Raw genomic sequence first — 20,797 nt, forward strand, 5'->3', positions numbered from 1 at the left:
AACCTCCTCAGGCAAGGAGTTCCACAGGTTGACTGTGCACTGTGTGAAGAAGAACTTCATGGATGTTAAATCCATTAATTTCATTTGGTGGCCCCTAGTTCTTATATTATGGGAACAAGTAAATTACTTTTCCTTATTCACTTTCTCCACACCACTCATGATTTTATATACCTCTGTCATATCCCCCCTTAGTCTCCTCTTTTCCAAGCTGAAAAGTCCTAGCCTCTTTAATCTCTCCTCATATGGGACCCGTTCCAAACCCCTAATCATTTTAGTTGTCCTTCTCTGAACCTTTTCTAATGCCAATATATCTTTTTTGAGATGAGGAGACCACATCTGTATGCAGTATTCAAGGTGTGGGTGTACCATGGATTTATATAAGGGCAATAAGATATTCTCCGTCTTATTCTCTATCTCTTTTTGAATGATTCCTAACATCCTGTTTGCTTTTTTGACTGCCACTGCACACTGCGTGGACGTCTTCAGAGAACTATCCATGATGACTCCAAGATCTCTTTCCTGATTAGTTATAGCTAAATTAGCCCCCATCATACTGTATGTATAGTTGGGGTTATTTTTTCCAATGTGCATTACTTTACATTTATCCACATTACACTTCATTTGCTATTTTGTTGCCCAATCACTTAGTTTTGTGAGATCTTTTTGAAGTTCTTCACAGTCTGCTTTGGTCTGAACTATCTTGAGCAGTTTAGTATCATCTGCAAACTTTGCCACTTCACTGTTTACCCTGTTCTCCAGATCATTTATGAATAAGTTGAATAGGATTGGTCCTAGGACTGACCCTTGGGGAACACCACTAGTTACCCTCTCCATTCTGAAAATTTACCATTTATTCCTACCCTTTGTTCCCTGTCTTTTAACCAGTTCTCAATCCATGAAAGGATCTTCCCTCTTATCCCATGACAACTTAAAATAAAACAAGCTCAAAATAAAATGGAACAATTGTAGGAGAAGAATGTCCTTAGCTGGTTTTACCCACACCCCAGGTTCTTCATTATTTCATCAGATTTGTTTGGGTTGACTAGGAACCTGCATCCACACAGTGCCCTGGGTTTCACCTATGGCAGGATCCCATGATGAGATCAATCTCCTGAACTTCACAGAGCCTTGCCAAGAGAGTGCAGCCAACTCCCACAATTTTATCACCAGTCTTGCAATATTTGGTTCTTTTCTCTAGCCCCAGCTCTGCAAGGCACATGATGATGTGAAATTCTCAGTATTTGATTTTAAAACAGCAAGTTTCTAGCCCTCATGGTTGCAGGGAAGAGTTTAAAACATGACCCAAGTGTCCCCTAAAGATTCAAAAGCCAGGAGGCAAAGGAAAAGAACCCCAAATGTATTATTTTAAAACATCTCATAATTTTTAAGCTGATCTCAGGATTTTTGAACTGGTGGGGGGATGCTGCAGGCCCAGTCTGCCAACTGCTATTGCCGTTTTCAAGTACAATAGCTCACTGCTGATTCAAGACGAGGAGGACCATCAATCTGATCCAGTACAGCAGGAGGTGGGATGCTGGCCTAGATGGACCAATGGTCTTAGGTCTTATGGCAACATCTACATTCAGTAATTAGCAAACATGATAAGAAACATTCTGAGAAATAAGCAAAAGGGGAAATATGCTCAGTGAGTTAGCCAGTAGTAACTGAAAGCCCCACCAGCCCCAAGCATGAATGGCTGCCAAGCCAGCATTCTTCCCAAGGCAGAACTGCTGCACTCATTGGGAGCTGCGGGGAGAGTGTGAGGAATGAGTCATAGTGCAGCCCCTCCACCTCTCTAGGGCAGTGGTCTCCAAAGTGGGGTGCATGCTCCGCAGGGGGTGCGCAAGAGGATCTTTGGGGGAGCGCTTTTATTTTTTTTGCTCCCTTAGTTTGGGCAGGAGTCCGAGCGGCTTTTTTTTTTTTTTTTTTTTTTTTTTCTGGCAAAAATGGTAGAGCCGGCGCGGCAGGGGGTGCATGCTGAAAATTTTTTTACTGATAGGGGTGCGCGATCAAAAAAGTTTGGAGACCACTGCTCTAGAGGGCTGGGGAAATTCCACAGGCCACCCCTTGAAGATCTCATCCTGCACTGTGTCCCTCCAACCTGAGGGTAAGAAGCGGCTGGCTCTATCCAGCCTTGGGAATCTCAGTAGAAAGGGGTCAAGGATAGTCAACAGGAGTGTTACTTTAATCCTACAATGTGGGCTTCAGTCTCTGAAGGAGGGGGCAGGAAAAGGTTTACCTTGTGACAGAGAAAGGCTAGAGCTCAGGCCCATTTGTAAGGAAGAAGTATCCGGTTTCCCAGGGGGATTAAGGAGCCCTGAGACTGAAGGGTTAATGATCACAGTTTTCTGGATAATGAATGAAAGAAGCACACACAGAGAAATACAAATGCATACAGAGGACTAGAAGGAGCTGGTCTCCCCTCACCTAGTCACTTCCCAAGCCCTTTGCAAGCTCCCTTCTCTACCCCACTCCTCCCCACCCCACATGCAGAGTTTTAAATTTAACTTTTCACTAGATGGGACTGAAGATTCCCCATTATACCAAATTATTACATTGTCAGATGTCTCCTGGGTCTAAAAAAAAATAGCCAGACCCAAACCATTCACACTGTGATGAAGTTTGGATCAGAACTGCAACTTTCATGCCTCCATATAGCAGGCCCAAACAAGAACCTAGTATTGGCAAACCCCAAGTGTTCAAAAATCATGCATCAGACATCCAGAAAATCGTGATTTTTTTAAAGACTAATTTCGGATTTTTTTTTTTTTGCTTTCTGGTATCTGAGCCTTTGAGGTGCACTCAGAACATGTTTTTTTATTTCCTCAACCACAAGGCCTAGAAACTTACTTAAAAAAAAAAAGAAAAGAAATCCAAGTTTGTCAGAGTCACTTGACTCCAAGAGCTGGAGCTTTAAGACAAAAGAGTATCACTAAACTCATGATGACATTGTGAGATCTGGCAACACTGGTAATGAAATCCTCATTGGGTAAGTTCCAATTTAGATCTGAGTCTGGATCCAAACTCTGTAACTTTGTCAGATCTCTACACTTGTGTAATGTATTCATTACACTTATTCTGATTTACCTAAAAGAGGCCTTAGGCCATATTATGTCTTGTTTACACTGGTGTACTAGTGAGAGTAAGTGCCACTGATGACTGTGGAGTTACTCCAGAGTCATGCTGATGTGAGAGCAGAATCCAGCCTCTTTTGTCTCTTATATGGCACTGGCTCCTCTTTGTCTCTTCTCTTAATCTAACCACTGTTGGTGGAGATCCTTGTAGCCTGAAATTCAAAATGAAAGTAAGATGGCACAAACCCCTGTAAATCAAAATCATAGAGTTTGGGACAATTTTAATGTTACCTCCCAAGTCTATTACTCTTAGATTTCCTCCATCTCCCATGGTTTACTATTTAGCTCTAAGGTTTCTGTGGGTTCAGGGCTCTGTTTGTATGAAAGGTGCTGCACAAAACAAAAGGTGCTTCGTATTGTTAATAGAACTGGTGGAATTTGTCAGAACACATTATCCAATGAGTTTACCCGTTTTCTGTTTGTGAATCATACAATATCCAGTCCTGGTTTCTGCGAAGGTATTCAATCAGTGGTTTATGGGAACAAATTTCAGCCTATGCAGTGTTTGCATACAGTTTTCTTCAACTCTTCACTATTCATGAGGAGCCTCTAGTGGGTAGTCCACACAGGATAACCAACTATTAATGTTAGCATCTAGCAAAACTTCTCCTTTAGTTTAAGTAGTTCTATCACTCCTGATGACCCATGGTGGGGCATTACAAAGTGGCCAATGCGTTACATACTGTTAAGTCTTATGGTATCATTTCCACTCCCTGATGGGATGACCAAACCATTTTAAATACAGAAATAGCTGATAATGAACTATGCACTCTGCGGGATGAATTTCTGGATTCTAAAATTCTAGAAACATTTGGGACTCAAGAACATATTCACCAATACACCCATGGTCAGTCACCAGACTACTTATGAATAATACAGCCCATCGAATCATAATGGAAGGAAGTAGCCTTGTTTGTTCACAAAAATCACCTTGCAACCCGCTCTGATTATTAGAATGGGCAGTCCCAGAGATGAGAAGTAGCACACAGCCGGGGTCTCTCAACAACCCGTTGAATGGAGAACTGACATGAAAATCCACACACACCATTAACAGGGAACTTGCAAGGAAACTAATGTTTTAAGTTGGAGACATTGTGAAGTGTAAAAATCAGATTTCTTTTCTTGATGCAATTTTTTTATTTCAGTCTCTCTGTTGGTAGTACCACCTTAGAGCCCTGAAACTAAAAGCTCTTTTGAAATCCACTTTTTCATTCTCTTGTCTAGTCACACCTGGAATGTGACATTGAATTTTGGGTATCTCTGTGCCAGAAGGATGTTGACAAACTGGAGGGAATTCAGAGAAGAAAGAAAAATCAGGAAACATTAGAAGAATAAGTGGAAAAAATTAATAGTTTGATTTAGTCATGTGTGTGTGTGTGTGTGTGTGTAACTACCTATACATATTTGATGGCTGCAAACAGCAGGGAGGGGAGGAATTGAGTACAGATAAGACTTGGAATAAAGTGGTGAAAATGAACAAAGAGGTGTGTTTCCTACTGAATATCAGGAAATATTTCCTGTCACCGAGGAAGCAGTGTGAGCCTCATTGCCTGAGTTATTGAAAACAAGGATGAACAAAGCCCTGGAGAACAGACTATGGGGAACAATCCTGAATAAGCCAGGGAGTGGTTAAAGTGTGATCTTGTACGTGTCTTTCTGACCCCTAGCACATATTCAGTTACAAGAATGCTTTGTTTAGCCTACCTGTATATGTTGTTGCTTAAAGCAGGTGGACTTGATGACATTATGGCTAGGACCAGACAAGGGGGGGAGGAAATCACACTCCAGGAACATAACCTGCAGGACTCAACACAAGTGAAGCAAGGTTGCAAAATGTAGTGCTGTCAGGATTTTGGCCCAGGAAGATCCTGTGCTCCTGGAAAAGTCTAACCCCCCAAAGCAGGACACGGCTAAGAAGGCATTTGGACTGCTAGAATGAACTGCAGGAGAAGGGAGGATTGGGCAACAGACTGTTCTTGGAAGGCATGGACGCAGATGAGCTTTTGTAGCACCTTTCATACTAGGATCTGTATACCCCTTGCAAACTACTAATGAAGCCTCTGAGAGACAGCCAAGTATTAATTATTATCCTCATTTTATAGAGATTAGACCAATTTTTTTCAAAAATACCCTCTAATTTTAGGGGTCTTGAGTTGGGCACCCAGGTCAGTGGCCATTTTTTGAAAATGTGGACTTAATTTTTTTTTTTTAATTAATGGAGATATCCTATCTCCTAGAACTGGAAGAGACCTTGAAAAATCATTGAGTCCAGCCCCCTGCCTTCACTAGCAGGACCAAGTACTGATTTTGCCCCAGATCCCTAAGTGGCCCCCTCAAGAATTGAACTCACATCCCTGGGTTTAGCAGGCCAATGCTCAAACCACTGAGTTATCCCTCCTGTGACTTACCCACAGGAAAATCAGTAGCTCAGCCAGGACTAGAACCTTGCCATCTAGTTCCCTTCTGTAATCATTGAACTATACTACCTCAACTTCACCTACCTCCTAAAGCCATGGTCTACATACTTGCTCCACATGCATCCTCATTTAATTTTCTGGCACCTAACAGGGGAAGTTGGCTGTCATCCAAACCATATAATTATAACTATGAACCAGACTTTTATAAGCTACAGCAGTTCTCCAAGTGTGTAAATATCAGGAAGGGGGTGAACCAGTTCAGATAATGTGAAAAACAAACCAAAAAAAGTCACCAAACCTTGGGCCAGTTGAAAATATTAATTATTTTTGGAATATTTTAAATGCTAACTAATTTTTACTCTCTGTTTCACTAAGCTGCCTCCTCTGGCTCCACTTTACATGATTGGAAGACAGGAAGGCTGTTTATGCGTATTTCTGGTCTGACCAGTGGCAAGAGCAGGGAATTTCACAAAGGGAAACCAGTTCCCGCCCAGGATTTCTAGCCTGCTTGCCCAGACTCCAGAGGTTTGGAAAAGCCGAGGAAATTGAGGATGCCTCCTGGGAGCTGCTGAGACTTGTCCTTCATTAGTGAACACCCCTTTATAAGACCGCATTGGGATTGTCCCATAAACTAAAAGGAAGCACAACCCCACCACACCACAGTGTAGTGTGGGCAATGAGGAAGATCTTGAAACTTAAACTGGATTCCTTGTAGCGAGGGAAGGAATGTGGCTGTTTGCAGGTGCTCCTCGAATCTGTGTGTCCTGTGTATCAAGGCTATGCAGTATTTATTAAATACAATTATTAGTAAATGACTCAGTAATAAATTGCAGAAGTCACACTTTGTTTTTCATCAGCTGGATGAGGGTGAAGTAAGGAGCAGGGGAAAACCCAACAGGAAATAGCAAGGATGGGAACATGTGGGTCAACTACTGACTGGGAGAGTCACTATATCCTCCTAATAGAAATGGTTCCAAACATGGGATTTCACAAACATCTTCTGCTAAGGCGCAAGAGGGGGTGTCTTCCATCTGTACTGACAGCTTCTTCACCAGTTCTTTAAAGAGTTTTCAAGCTGAACCCTGGCTGACAGGATAAGGAGGGAAAGAATATGGGCCCAAACCATCCCTAAGATAACCCCATAGAATTCAGTGCAGTTTACCCCAGGGGAATTTGGCTTTATGGGATTTTTTTGAAAATAAAGAATTTATATTTGGAAAGCCAGTGTATTGATTGAAATGAAACAAACCAGCTAGTTTGTAGTCAAGGGTTTTACACCTGAGACTGGGCTCACCACAGGGGCATCAGACTAGTCCAAAGGATGAGATCTGAAAAGAGGAGCAGCAAGAGCAGAGAGAGGTCCCTGATGCTGGATCCACCCCACACTCCTGCTGCACCTCTGACAGCTGCAGATAAAGCATCAGACAGAATCTTGAAACCTACCAGCCTTTTTACTCCCTGCTCCTGTGGTAGCATGTAATACCATGCACAGCTCTAACGCAAACAGGGCTAACACACAGATTCAGAAGTAGCCCACTGGCCCAAGCTTCACTCCTCTGCACCCATGGTCCTCAGTACAGCCATGAGAGCAGAAGCAGCTCATCACTATGAAATCACCAACAGACACCCCTCCCCCTCCTCCCACCAAACTCCCTCCTCCACTTGTCCAGCAGCATGTAGCCTTCAGGTGAGTTAGAGAATGATGAGAAAGGCAAAAAAATATGAAAAGGAGCAAAACTACTTTTCAATTAGAAAGCCAAGATGAGAAGGGAAAGAACGGAGAGTAGATGAATGGGTAACCATTTGGGGCATGGAGACATGGGACTAAGGGACGGGGAACCCAAACTTCAATGCTTTGGAACAGAGGCTTCAAGGAAAAAGATTGGGAACTGCATGTGAGTGAGAGAGAAAGAGAGAGAGATGGAGAACAGCCCAACTGCATGTCAAACCCCATTCTGATGCAAACAGAGATTCTCCTGTAGTTCAAGTGTTGGGGCTTGAGCTTTTGGGCAGGAGGCTAAGAATCCATGTTTTATTCCCGTTGTCACTTGTAAGCACCAAAAAGCCATAGTGTTCCAGCACAGTGACAAATCTGAAATCTTAGGTGGCCTCAGGTTTGTTACAATAAGTATGTTAGGTATTTCTAAGGTGCCTATCAGCCTGAATATGTGAAAACAAAGTGTAGCAATAAAACTCAGAATAAATAAAACTCATTGTGTTGCTGAGTTACTAATTACAAATACTTACAGACAAGAAGTTGCAAACCAAGGCTTCCCCCCTTTGAAGGTTAAACTACCCACCCTGCTTGCAAACAGAAACTCCTCCCCAGGGACAATATCCAGTCAGGAACCACATCCCAGGACTCCTCCACTAGGGGACCTAAAGTGTGTACTGAGAGACTAAAGCTGGGCCAGCAATTCATCATGGATCCTTTATATATTCACCAAGACAATAGTAAGTTTAAATTGTTCTCTGAAACTTATCTCCCATCCTTCAACACAAATCTTAACCCCCTCAGTAAGAACCAGCTAGATCTGAATCACAGGACCCACACAGCTTCCTTGCAGGTCTTCTTCATTAATCTTACCACCCAGTCCTAGAACAGCCCCACTTCCCTGACAGCTGCTTGTGGTGGAGAAGCACTTCCACTCCTTTCCCAGAGAAAACATGAAGGCCAAGATTTAAAAAAATTGGCTGCATAGAACTAAGCTCCTAAGTCCATATTTAGATTTAAAAAAAAAAAAGAGGACTAATGTTCACAGGTGTGGAGCACATAACTCCCACTGACTTCAGCAAGGGCTGCTTGCTCAGCACCTTTGAAAATCAGGTCACTTATTTACTACTTCTGAAAACCTTGGCCTAATGTTTTCATTGGGGTGCAGACACAGGAGATGTAAGAAGAGAGGTGCCTATCACACAACCTATAGGTTGAGTGACAGGCCATTTGTTTGTGTTCTGTAAACACTGTGACTGACTCCAGGGGAATGTAGCTATAGCTCATTGGCATATTTAGGCCTTAAGTCACTGATCATTTCACTTAGGCCAATGAAAAGCCAAGGGCTGATACTAACTTTCAGACACTGTGAACTAGTGGCTAGAGTACTGGAGTGGAACTCAGAAAACCTGGGTTCAGTTTCTGGCTTTGTTGGTGACCTTAGGCCAGTCATGTGCCTCAGTTTCTCAATCTCTAAAACATTACCAACTTCCTTTGTAGAGTGCATTGAGATCTACAGATGAAAAATGCTATTGCTATTGTTGCCACTGGCGTAGGGCAGATTGGATCCATTGATTTAGGGGCAAAAGACGCTGTGTATCCCGTCACAAATTCTGAGCCACCCAATCTCATGGCATAAAGCTGAGCTTATTTCATATAGCTATGACACTGAGTACATAGTAATTAAAGTACTTCAAATGGAAAAAAACTGCATGGATGAGACTAAAGAGTCACACAATTCCCCCCCACCCCAATAAACCAAGCAAGGTAAATATGTGGCATTACCAAGATGCGTTGATGGTGGGAGGGGTATAAACTTTTTATTGGCACTACTTCAGAATGACCTGCATAGCTCTCTGCAACTTAGGTAGGTTGTCCCAAAACTCATGGCAACAGAATCTTTATAACACCCCATGCTATTTACATGTAATTATAATAATGCCTTTAATTCCTTTGTGCCTTTTAACAGATGATCTCAAAGACCTTTTACACACATTAATTAATTAAGCCTCACAATATTCCATGAGGTACAATAGGCATTACTGTTCCTATGGCACAGATGGGGCAAATGGGAAGCGTGCAGAGGTGAAATGATTTTCCCAGCCAAAGTCATGTAGTGAGTCAGTAGAAGAAATGGAAAGAAACCCAGTTGTCCTGGTTCCCAGTCACCCGCTTGCTCTAACTCCTCCCCTGCACTGTATACCCAAGTTTTATGTATTGGAATTTTTTTTGGTTTCAGTGGAATTCACTTATGGCAGGGGTTCTCAAACTGGGGGTCAGAACCCCTCAGGGGGTTGCGACGTTATTCCATGGGGGGTCGCGAGCTGTTAGCCTCCACCCCAAACCCTGCTTTCCATCCAGCATTTACAATGGTGTTAAATATATAAAAAAGTGTTTTTAATGTATAAGGGGGGGGGGGTCACACTCAGAGGCTTGCTATTTGAAAGGGGTCACCAGTATAGAAGTTTGAGAACCACTGTCTTATGGCATAGTTTCTATAAGCAGATTCCAGAGATTTTGTATAAATTTATTACTTATCCTGGAGAAAGCCAGCTAAGATCAAATAAATACTGCTGCTATTCTTGAGATATTGTACCAAGTTCCTGTAGGTGTGTGATTCCCCTTAGATTGCCACCCCCTTTGAATTATCTGAGACTAAAGAGCCACACAACCACCCTCCCCAGTAAACTAAGGCAAATATGTACATTACCAAGATACGTGGTGATGTAGAGGGGTATAAACTTCTTATTGCGACTACTTCAGAATGACCTGCATATCTCTCTGCAAGTTATGCAGGTTGTCCCAAACTCATGGCAATAGAATCTTTATAACACCCCATGCCATTTACATGTAATTATAATTATACCTTTAATATCTAGTGTGCTTTTTAACTGATGATCTCAAAGTCTTTTCACACGCATAAATTAATTACGGTAAGCCTCACAATGTCCCATGAGGTAAAATAGGTATTATTTTAATCTGAATTATTTTTAGCTCCTAGCTCGCTAAAATCCCAGGCTAAATGTTGCTTTTTTATCAGTTCTCCTTTTTCGCCTTTACCATGTCCCATCAGTTGGGGTTGGAGACTTTTGTTCTTTATCTTCAAGCATTCTTGTCAAGTGCTTCTTCCAAGCTGACACCAACCTTCTTCATGTCCTCCTTCAGCATCTTGAACCACCTTTTTCTAGGTCTTCACATGACCCAACCATCTCAGTTAATACTCCCTCAGCTTTTCCATGATGGGGCCTATCTGCATTATGGCTCATACTGTTTTGTTGCATAGACGATCAGCTCTCATCTTGTCCGGTGTCCACCTGAGCATTGCCATTTTGGGAGTGTGAAGTAGTTTTTTTCTCTCTTCATCATTGGCCAGCACTCTGACCAGTACATACAGAACAATTTTCTAGGAACACTGTCATAAGCCTTCTCTAAATCCACAAACACTCAGTGCAGCTCCATGCATTTCTCCCTGTATGCCTCTTACACTATTTGGGCTGAAAACACTGCATCCATTATTAACTTTCTTGGCATAAACCCAAATTGTTTGTTTCATACCTGATGCTACAGTCCACCCCCCACCACCACCACCTTCTCCATAATTATTTTCAGCCATTTCACAGTGTGACTCATTAACGTGATGGGATGGTAATTGCTGCATTCTTGCACATCTCCTTTATACTGGCTTTTTATAAGGTAATACACCTAAATCCTATGCAAATTTCAGAGTTCACCTCCACAGATAACCTCACAAAGCAGACACATGGATGTGAGCTGCCAAGTTCCCAGCATCCCATGCCCAGTTGCATGCTGTGCAGGGGAGGAAATGCTGCTTAGCAGTAAAGGAATGTCAGGGGAAAGGAAAAGTGAACTCAAAGACCCTTCTTTCTCAGTGTGAAATGCTGTCACCCCTGTGGGCACTGTTATATAATGCAAGATTAAACTGTGGAAATAGCTCAATAAGATTCAAAGAAGGACACACATGAGTAATTACTACAGCTGTCAATCCCTCTGCTTGTCAACTGGAAGAGATCAGGAAGAAATTCTGTTATTGTCCCATCATACAAATATTACACAACAAGGCAAATTATAAAATCAGCTGCTATCCGAGATAGAATTGTGGACTAGACAGACAAAGAGAGCCAAATTCTGCACTAGTTTCAGCACTGATTATAATGGGATAGTTTGGAGTGCAAGGAAAAGGAGAATATTACTGTCTATCCAGTATGTGTTTTCTATTGTAGTGGTAGAACAAGTTAATCAAGAATGGTCCGGGATAGTATCTGATCACCAAGACTGCAAAAACAAAATTACCCAAATGCAGTGCAAGCCTCACTGGCTTACACTAGTTTTTTTCCAAAAACTTGGAGCAGTGAAGAATTTCTAGGGACAGTTCAATAAGTAAGTCACCAAATTGGAAGATTTCTGGTTTCCCTTCATTTCTGCCTATACATGGATTACAAAACTCAAATCCACAAATAAAACATTCCCTCCCTCTCCCCAAAGGAAGGGGCTAGATATATTTGGGGAGAAAAAGATAAGAGAAATACACCTTATAAGCTGCACTGGACAGAGCTTTTATTGAAAGGAATGGGTAGGTTTATATATTGGCCCTATTTCTGAGAGATAATTTCCACAGGCTAGTATGACTTAAAACTTTTCTACCTTTAAAAGCATTTTCTCTCTCTTCTGTAATATTACCTCGCCGTAACATTTTGTATTAAAGGCTTGATCAAATTCAGTGGCACCTTATTCAGCAGCTAGGAGGTTAAGTTCTAAGGGGCATCTTTTTGTTCTCTGATTGTACAGTGCTTAGCACAGTGGGGTCTTGCTATTTTAATACAAATAATAATAACAATAATAATAAAGTGAGAGAATAAAGGTTTAAAGATGAGACTCAGGGCTTCTCTCCATGGGGAAAGTGACTGGCAGAACTCTAGTGGTATAAACATAGTGCGTCTGCTATAGCTATGCAGGTATAACTCCCTGTGGGGACTTTACTGTATGCCAGTGTTGCTTATAGAAGTGACATAAGCTGTATAGAAGGGGTATTGGAAAGGAAGGAATGTTCACATCCCCCCACAACTATCAAGTGTGTGCATTTGGAAGGGATAAGCCGAAGGGCTGTTTGGATCTCTATGAACATTCAGAAATTATGTATGAAGAGGGCTTTCACAGGCAACTATGAAAAACAAGCTCTCAGAAGCTCTTAGAGATCTCTGAGTGAACGTGTACAACACATCAGCCTAAAGACTGTCATCTCTGTAAAGGTCTGTTATAGAAAGATCCCACAGCTCCACAAACTGAGCATGCACAGAGTACACTTCATCCTCATTGCTGAAATGCAGCTGCATCTCCTGCATCTCTTCATACAACAAGAGAAAGGCACCATCAGCAGCAAAGAGCTTGATCTAACACTTATTAAGGTGATGGGCAATATAGTTCATACAGACAAGCTCTGAGCACCTATAACTCCCCCTGGAGAAGAAGATTAAGCCCATTGCTGCTCTGCACCTTGGGTAGTCACCTACGCCTGTGCCAAGTGGGTGCAAAACATCAGTCTGATCCAGCAGCATTTTATACCCACTTGGCACAAGTGGCTGTGCAGGGTGCAGGATAACAATGCTTTGGACAGGGCCGGCTCCAGGCAGCAGGTGCTTGGGGCGGCCACTCCAGAGAGAGGCGGCAGGTCCAGCTATTCGGCGGCACTTCGGCGGATGGTCCCTCACTCCCGCTCTGAGCGAAGGACCTTCCACCGAATTGCCGCTGCAGATCGCGATCGCGGCTTTTTTTTTTTTTTTTTTTTTTTTGGCTGCTTGGGGCGGCCAAAACCCTGGAGCCGGCCCTGGCTTTGGACCCGCTGTGCTCAGGGAGAAAAGAAAGGCAAAGGGTTTCAGGGAGGTAAGAAGCAATTCCTCTGAAACAAGCCATCATTTTTTCAAAGCAAGCAGTTATGGCAGCACTAACACACACACAATTAGCAAGTACATGAATTTCATGCTGATGCTTCATAAGATGTTTTGCACAAAAACACTTTCATATTGACATGACCTTTCTGAATGGCAGCTGGAGAGAGAGCATAAAAGACATATTTTTAAGAGAGTGAAAAGCAAGGAGCAGATACTACTAGTCACAGGCAGGCATAATGCAGACATATGCTGTGTGTTTCCCCACATACAGTTCTTGAACATGCAACTCAATATTGATCTCCAGCAATCCAACTGCTAATCTCTACCTGGGCTCCCCACACAGATGTGCCAGTGGATCCCACACCTATCCTGCAGCCCCTTGTTATTCCAGCCTTGGGAACTACAATCAGTTGTCCCGATTCCCTTCAATACTGCCCTACAGAGCTCCCCCTGGCAATTCCAGTCCTGGGAACTTCACACAGTTCTGCAGATGCCTCTCTATCCTAACACACCCCCTGCTATTCTAGCGCTGCATCGCTCTTGAGTAGAAACTGCATATTGTGCCCAGTTATGCAGTAGGCTTACACAATGCATTCATGGGGACGAAACTGAGACCTACTAAACTCATTTCACCGATGAGCAGAGATAAAATTTGAAGTCCAGAGATATTCCTCCTTAAAAAAATCTGAAAGAGAGACAGATAGAAAAGTGCTGCAAGCACTCGCTGACTTTATCTACCGTCAGAAAGTCCTGGGCAAAGAGACATACAAGCTTTAACAAAGAAAGCAGCATGTGGAGGAGAAAAGGCAAGAACGCTGAGCGACACTGTACCTTTTCTGCTGCAGCAGGTGGATTTCATCCAGACGCCGAGCCCAGTATTTTTTGCCTTGTAACTTATGTCTGAGCCTGTTCCAGAGCTGGATGAAAGGTTTGCTATTCCCAGGCAGAGGCAACCCCATTGTCTTTTTCCTTTCTCCTCCTTTTCTTCAGCTGGAGCAGCCTTCTATACCAACGCAGAAGCCAGCAACCCTCACCCAGAAAGATTTAAGGCAGTCTCACTGAATGGCCCTGGGCTGACTCTCCTCTCCCAACTACGGCTTATTAACTCTGCCCAGAATCGCCTACACGCAGCTAGCTCAGATGAATCAGTTCAAAAAGAAAAATGTAAAAAAATAAGCTCTCTAACAGTAACCACCTCTGGCTAGCAGATCATCCTGAGCCACGCCGACCATGAGAATGAAACGAAACAGAGAGAGCAGCGAGTTGATCTCCAAAATAACCCACCCCAAAGTGTGTCTGATTTGGAGACAGCCACTTGGAATCCTATGCTTCAGGTACTCTGACCCTGCCCAGCTGCTGAGGAATATCTAAGGCTTCAGCTCCTAATATGCTTTTTCCATTTCTAAAGTCTAGGATTTAGAGAAGTTTCTTCCTTATCCACCCCTGGCTACCTCTGGGAAGGTGCATCTGAGCGGTGGGACCTGGAAATAGACAGAGGGCTGCGCAGATCAGGCAGAGCAGCATCTAGCTCTGTGAGCATATGAGAGTGTGTCCTGAAAGATACTATCTACTGGGAAGGCACCATAGCACAGTACAAAGGAGGCCACGCCTCCCAATTCGCCTCTCCGCAAATCACATCAGAGACACAGCTTGTGTTTAAGGAGCTGGCCTGCCTGCCCCCATCTCCACCTCTCTCTCTCTCTCACACACACACACACACAAACACAAACCCGCGCGCACGCATACAAAATAATTTCCAATCTCCAAATCTTTTAGGAGGTGGGAGAAGAGTTTAAAGATATTTGTATAGAAAGACTTGAGCCTCCGGAGGACTCCCTTTCCTCTTCCTTTTCCCCCCCTGCATTCTCTCTTACTTTCTCTCTCTACCTTGTTTGGTCTGTACAATGTATTTAGAAGGAGAGTGAAATTTACCATTTGTCTGTACTATTCTTTCATTGTTGAAAAAAAGCACAAAATGATTCCATGGGCTTGGGGTATTGATAAGCAGGACCAAAGACAGTAGGGGATATTACCTGAGAGCAAAGAAACTATGGGCCAAACCCTGCAACAAGGCCCTGATCCACAAAGACAATGGGAGTTTTGCCATGATTCAGTGGGAGCAGGATTAGGCCCTTAGTCTTTACTCAGGCTACATTCCCATTGTAGTCAGTAGGGATTTTGTCTGAGTAAGGTCTGAAGGACTTGGCATTGGACATTAAGCAGAATCAACATTTATGAGCATAAATCGTGCGGGGGGGGGGGCTTTGGGGATGAAAGGTGAGTAAAACACCAAAATAATCAGGGGAAGGAGGAATAAAGATTAATCTGCAGGGGCTGATGCAGGTGACCTAACAAGTCTTTCTGATCTCTAACTCCTAGGATTCTCTGAATCATGCAGTCTAAGTGTAAGTGTCAAACTGAACAGACCTGGAATAAAACATAAAATCGTCACTGATAAAGTTGCAGATGACACAAAAATTGGGGGAGTAGTAAATATTGATGGGGATAGGTCCCTGATGCAGAGCAATCTGGATTGCTTGATAAACTGGGTACAAGCAGGGGCGGCTCCAGGCACCAGCGCAGCAAGCGCGTGCCTGCGGCAAGCTGCGGGGGGCGGCAGTCAGGCTGCCTTCGGCGGCATGCCTGCGGGAGGTCCGCTGGTCCCGCGGCTTTGGCGGTAATTCGGCGGCGGGTATGCCGAAGGTGCGGGATCGGCGGACCTCCCGCAGGCATGCCACCGAAGGCTGCCTGACTGCCATGCTTGGGGCGGCAAAATACATAGAGCCTGGGTACAAGCAAACAATATGTGTTGTAATACTGCTAAATGTAAATTCCTATACCTAGGAACAAAGAATGTAAGCCACACTTACACAGTGGGGGACTCTATTCTGGGAAGCAGTGACTCTGAAAAAGATTTGGGGGTCATGGTGGATAATCAGCTGAACACGAGCTCCCAATGTGACACTGTGTCCAAAAGGGCTGATGTGATCCTTGGATCCATAAACACAGGAATCTTGAATTGGAGCAGAGACAGAGAGGTTATTTTACCTCTGTATTTGGTACATGTGCAACCACTGCTGGAATACTGTGTCCAGCTCTGGTGTCCACAGTTCAAGAAGGATGTTGGTAACTTGGAGAGGGTTCAGAGAAGAAACCTGAGAATGATTAAAGGATTAGAAAACCTGCCTTATATTTATAGACTCACAGAGCTCAATCTATTTAGCTTAACAAAGAGAAGGTTAAGAGGTGACTTGATTACAGTCTATAAGCATCTACATGGGGAACAAATATTTAATAGTGGACTCTTCAGTCTGACAAAGAAAAATATAACATGATCCAATGGCTGGAAGTTGAAGCTAGACAAATTCAGACTGGAACTAAGGTGTACATTTTTAACAGTGAGCATAATTAACCATTGGAACAATTTACCAAAGGAAGTGGTGGATTCATCATCACTGACCATTTTAAAATCAAAATTGGATGCTTTTCTAAACGATACTGTAGAATTATTTTGGGTAAAGTTCTATGAACTGGGTAATAAAGGAGGTCAGACTAGATGATCACAATGATCTCTTCTGGTCTTGGAACTTATGAATCTCTGAACTCGGGGAGGGGGGGGTGCATTCCTCACTGCAATCAGTGACGGCTCAGAGATTAATGCCAGCCAGGAGAGACAGCTGGTGGTGGGAGGGATGCAGCCTTTGGATAATTAAATCAACACACACAGCCCTCCTGCTTTTCCTGGAGAGTGGGAGGGGTAGGCAAGCCAGGGTTGAAGTTAGATAAGGCTCTTAGATACCAAGATGATAGGCACCTTACAAATACCTAAGGTAGATAGACAGATAAGTCCCCATTTAGTTGAGCTGCTCTCCCCACCCCCGCTGTTGGGTTACTGGCTCTTGGTGCATAGTTGGCATTCTCTCTCTGGGGGGTGGGGTGGGGGCATTGTCATACCTGCAGGCTAAGGCTAACAATCAGAAGGACTCTAGTGTGTAAATGTTACACCTCCAATTTAAATAGATTAAACCCAGTGCTGATTGTACAGCCACTACAGGCCAGCAGTGGGAAAGGGTTCTCTCTCTCTCTCTTCCCCCATCCCGATGTTGTGTAGGGAAAATGTGTCAATTTGCACTGATGCAGGGAAAATAAATGTAATTTTGTAACTAGTGTCATTGTGCAGCCCCAAGGGCATAGAGAACGGTGGGCAGTGCAGTGTGAGTGATGTGTCTCAAGGAGACAAGGGGCTGGTCACTTTAAAAGGTGATGTGGCTAGGTGAAAGGGAATGGATAGCGATACACATTCCTTCCCAAAGCTGTTCCAAGCAGCTCTAAGTGCTGTCCCTTTGCAGTGGTACCACAATGTAGCCATGGATGAAAGAGGATACAAGGATACGCAGCGTCTGCAGACTAGAAACACAGTTACTAGCTCAGCCACACACAAATACACACACATGCATACTTGGGGAGCTGGTCTTTCAGCTTCAAACACACTTGAGCTAAAGAAGAATTCCAACAATAATTGTAGGTCTCTTACCCTTTCTGTGGCACAGCCACTGGAGGGCATCATGACACAACACACATACGCACACAGCACCCAGACATTGCAAGAGGGCATTTTCTCTGCTTACAGCAGTGTATGTGGTCAAGGTGAATTGCCAGCATGGACAACAGATGGAAGCTGGCTACACCATGGGAGAACATTCCAGAGGCCAAGGCTGGTTGTCAGACAAAACATTGTAAAGGTCTTTGTGGGTGAAGGAAGGCTGCAGAGCATGTGTAATAGATGACACACAACACAATGGTCAGAGCAAGTGGTAATGACAAGGGGGGGATAATGGTTCTGTGGTGGCACACATTCAGGTATCTTTTGGGGGAAGTTCAATCAGCATTGTGTACATCACAGCCAGCACAGGCCTGGCCTTGAGAGCAAGTGAAACAGCACAGATAAGTCAATAGATGGTACTATTTGGTGGAGAGACAAATGAAAAACAGATATACTCACAAGGCCAGAGAATGGCCATTTGTACATGTCTACTACAAGTTAAGGGGAACTGCAAAACCACATTGACCACTGAGAACATGCTGTTTGGTCATATGGTCTTGCCATGGTTATAACACAGTCCTTCTGCTCTCTTCTGGACATGGTGTACTTCTGTCATCACCACCAATTGCTAGCTATCCATAAGCCATGTAGAGCACTAACTGAGCAGATATGTGATGTTTCCCATTCTTGTTTTCATGCATCAAATCTTGCTGTGTGTGGATTTGCACTAGATGGCCTAATCAGTCCCCAGTATTTCCCATTCCAGTGCAAGGAAATGTTGTTTTAAATCAGTGGACTGAGAGTCAAGAGTTTTACGTTCTGCTTTTAGCTCTGACACTGACTCACTGCAAGACCTTGGGCAAGTCACTTCCCCTCTCTGTGCCTGAGTTTTCTCATCAGCAAAATGAAAATAACAATATTTCCCTAACTCTTAGTGGTATTGTGAGGCTTAAAGGGCCTAATTTATACCCAAAGTTACATTACGCAACAGCCAGCGTGAATTCCAGGTATTAGCCTAGAGCAAACTGGACCCTTGTCTTTTAAAGTCTATTTCAATGATGGTCGAGTCAGAAGAAAACATCAGGATCATTTCTGCTTGCAGCGTGATATAGGAACACTAGAGCCTTTGCCCTTGGGTGTTGACCATCTGGAGGAGCTGAGGCCAATGGAGGAGGCAGTTTTATTGTCTTGACTGTAATCAAAATCGTTGATGCCAGCATATGCAAATTAAATTATAGTCACAAATGATTCATTCACTATAGGGTATGGATTCCTTTAGTCTAAATGGCTCTGACCCTTGCATTCCTTGTTCTCACAAAACTCCTGTTGACTTCAGTGGGAATTTTGAGTGCCCAAGGAACGTAGAATTGGATCCAATATATTTAACTTGTGACAAGTCAGAATGAGCTCTCTCTCTCTCTCTCTCTCTCTCTCACACACACACAAGGTCCAAACATCTCCTTAGTAGTAGAAAAAAATACAAGGGAGAAGAGATGCTTCAAATATTACTCCAAAGAGGAAATGGTAAAGAGCACCTTATTCTGCCACAATATCTGCAATGTGAAGAGTAGCTAATGGGTGTGATGGAGGATATTACAAGAGTGAGGGAGGATGTTCCATCTAAGGAAGAAGCTATGTGTATCTACATGCTGCAAGAGCCTCTCACGAGACTTAGATCTCTGTTAAACAGAGAACAGACAATGTGGCAGCTGATGGTATTAGCAGAACTTGCTCATGATGAGAGCATAGAGGAGATTCTAGTTTTGGTAAACTTACGTTCTTTTGTGGTTGTACTTGGGTGTAACTTTAACTTTTCTCCCCAATCCATGCCACTCACCTGATGGACACATGAGGCTCTTTGCCTCAATAACAATACCTAGCACTTAGAACAGGTTTTACATCTTCAAAACACTGAGCAGCCATTAACTAACCAATATTCACATCATCTCTGTGGGCTAGAAGTATAGTCACACCCATTCTACACTTGCGGAAACTGGGGCGGAGTGAGGTCAAGTGACTTGCCCAAGGCCAGGCTGAGAGTAAGTAGCAGACCATGATTAGGGCTCCAGTGTTGGCTCCCAGTCCTGTGCTCCGTCCACTCCCTAAAGCCCTCCTTCTTTTGCTTACTCTTTCACTTTCTTTTGTTCCCCTCCTCTCTGAATCTCTCCTTCATGTTCAACCTGCTTGAAATAAGATTACAAGATCTTGTTTGTGATCCAAATCACAAACGGATTCCACCTCACACCTCAACGTTTCCTCTTAGATGACCCTATTTCACAAATCATGAGAGAGATACAGCCATTCCAGAGCAAGGGAATGGTTCATACAGTTAGGGATATGCTGCCATCTTCAGACAAAGAGTATAAGTGCATCCAACAAGCTATTTACATTACCTCTTTAGATTTTGAATTACACCACAAGTCCTACCGTGTTAGAGGATAGTGTTACAACACAATAGTTCCTCAACCAAGTTATAGTAGCTTACATATGCGGACAGCACCAAGCCACATTATGCTTCTGTAAAGATAATATGTAAATGCATAAAAATACGTATTGAAGTAAAACAAAACTAAGCAGTAGTGAAATACAGTACAATGTCTAGGGATTCTAGGAAGAGCATGCTAATAATACTATCTCACAGCTCTTTACAAAATTTTATCTTGAGGGGTCCCCTCGGGAGGGGGTCATCAGGGGACAAGGAGCGGGGGGTTGATGGGTTGCAGGTTCTGAGGGGGGCAGTCGGGGGCAGGATGTGGGTTGGGATCGGATGGGTGGTGGTGGTGGGGGGGGGAGACAGGCACGTGGTTCCCTACCGGGTCTTCGGCGGCACTTTGGCGGCTGGGGTGTGTGTGTCTTCACTCACTCTGGGTGAAGTACCTGCCGCTGAAATGCCGCTGAAAACCCGGAGCAAGTGAAGACACCACCACCCCCCGCCGCCGAAGTGCTGCTGAGGACCCGGTAGGGAACCGGTTCTTAGGATTTTGGGAGCTCATCACTGACCCACTCTTGAAAAAGACCCCAACCTCTGGCTGAGTTATTGAAGTGCTCAAATCATGGTTTATAGACTTCAAGTTACAGAGAAT

General features: G+C 43.6%; 1 protein-coding gene across 1 annotated transcript in view; it reads right to left on the reverse strand.

Annotated features, from left to right (window-relative positions):
• LOC112118223 (transient receptor potential cation channel subfamily V member 6-like) overlaps positions 1 to 14,130 on the reverse strand; it is a 38,203-nt gene extending 24,073 nt beyond the window's left edge. The window contains exon 1 of the mRNA XM_026660245.1: positions 14,003 to 14,130. Within this exon, the coding sequence (XP_026516030.1) occupies positions 14,003 to 14,130 (128 nt within the window). The remainder of the gene's footprint in view (positions 1 to 14,002) is intronic.
• Positions 14,131 to 20,797: the final 6,667 nt, after the last annotated feature.

This window comes from Terrapene carolina, unplaced genomic scaffold (genome assembly GCF_002925995.2).
Source record: "Terrapene carolina triunguis isolate 2854851 unplaced genomic scaffold, T_m_triunguis-2.0 Scaffold740, whole genome shotgun sequence".
NCBI classification, from domain to species: Eukaryota; Metazoa; Chordata; order Testudines; family Emydidae; genus Terrapene; species Terrapene triunguis.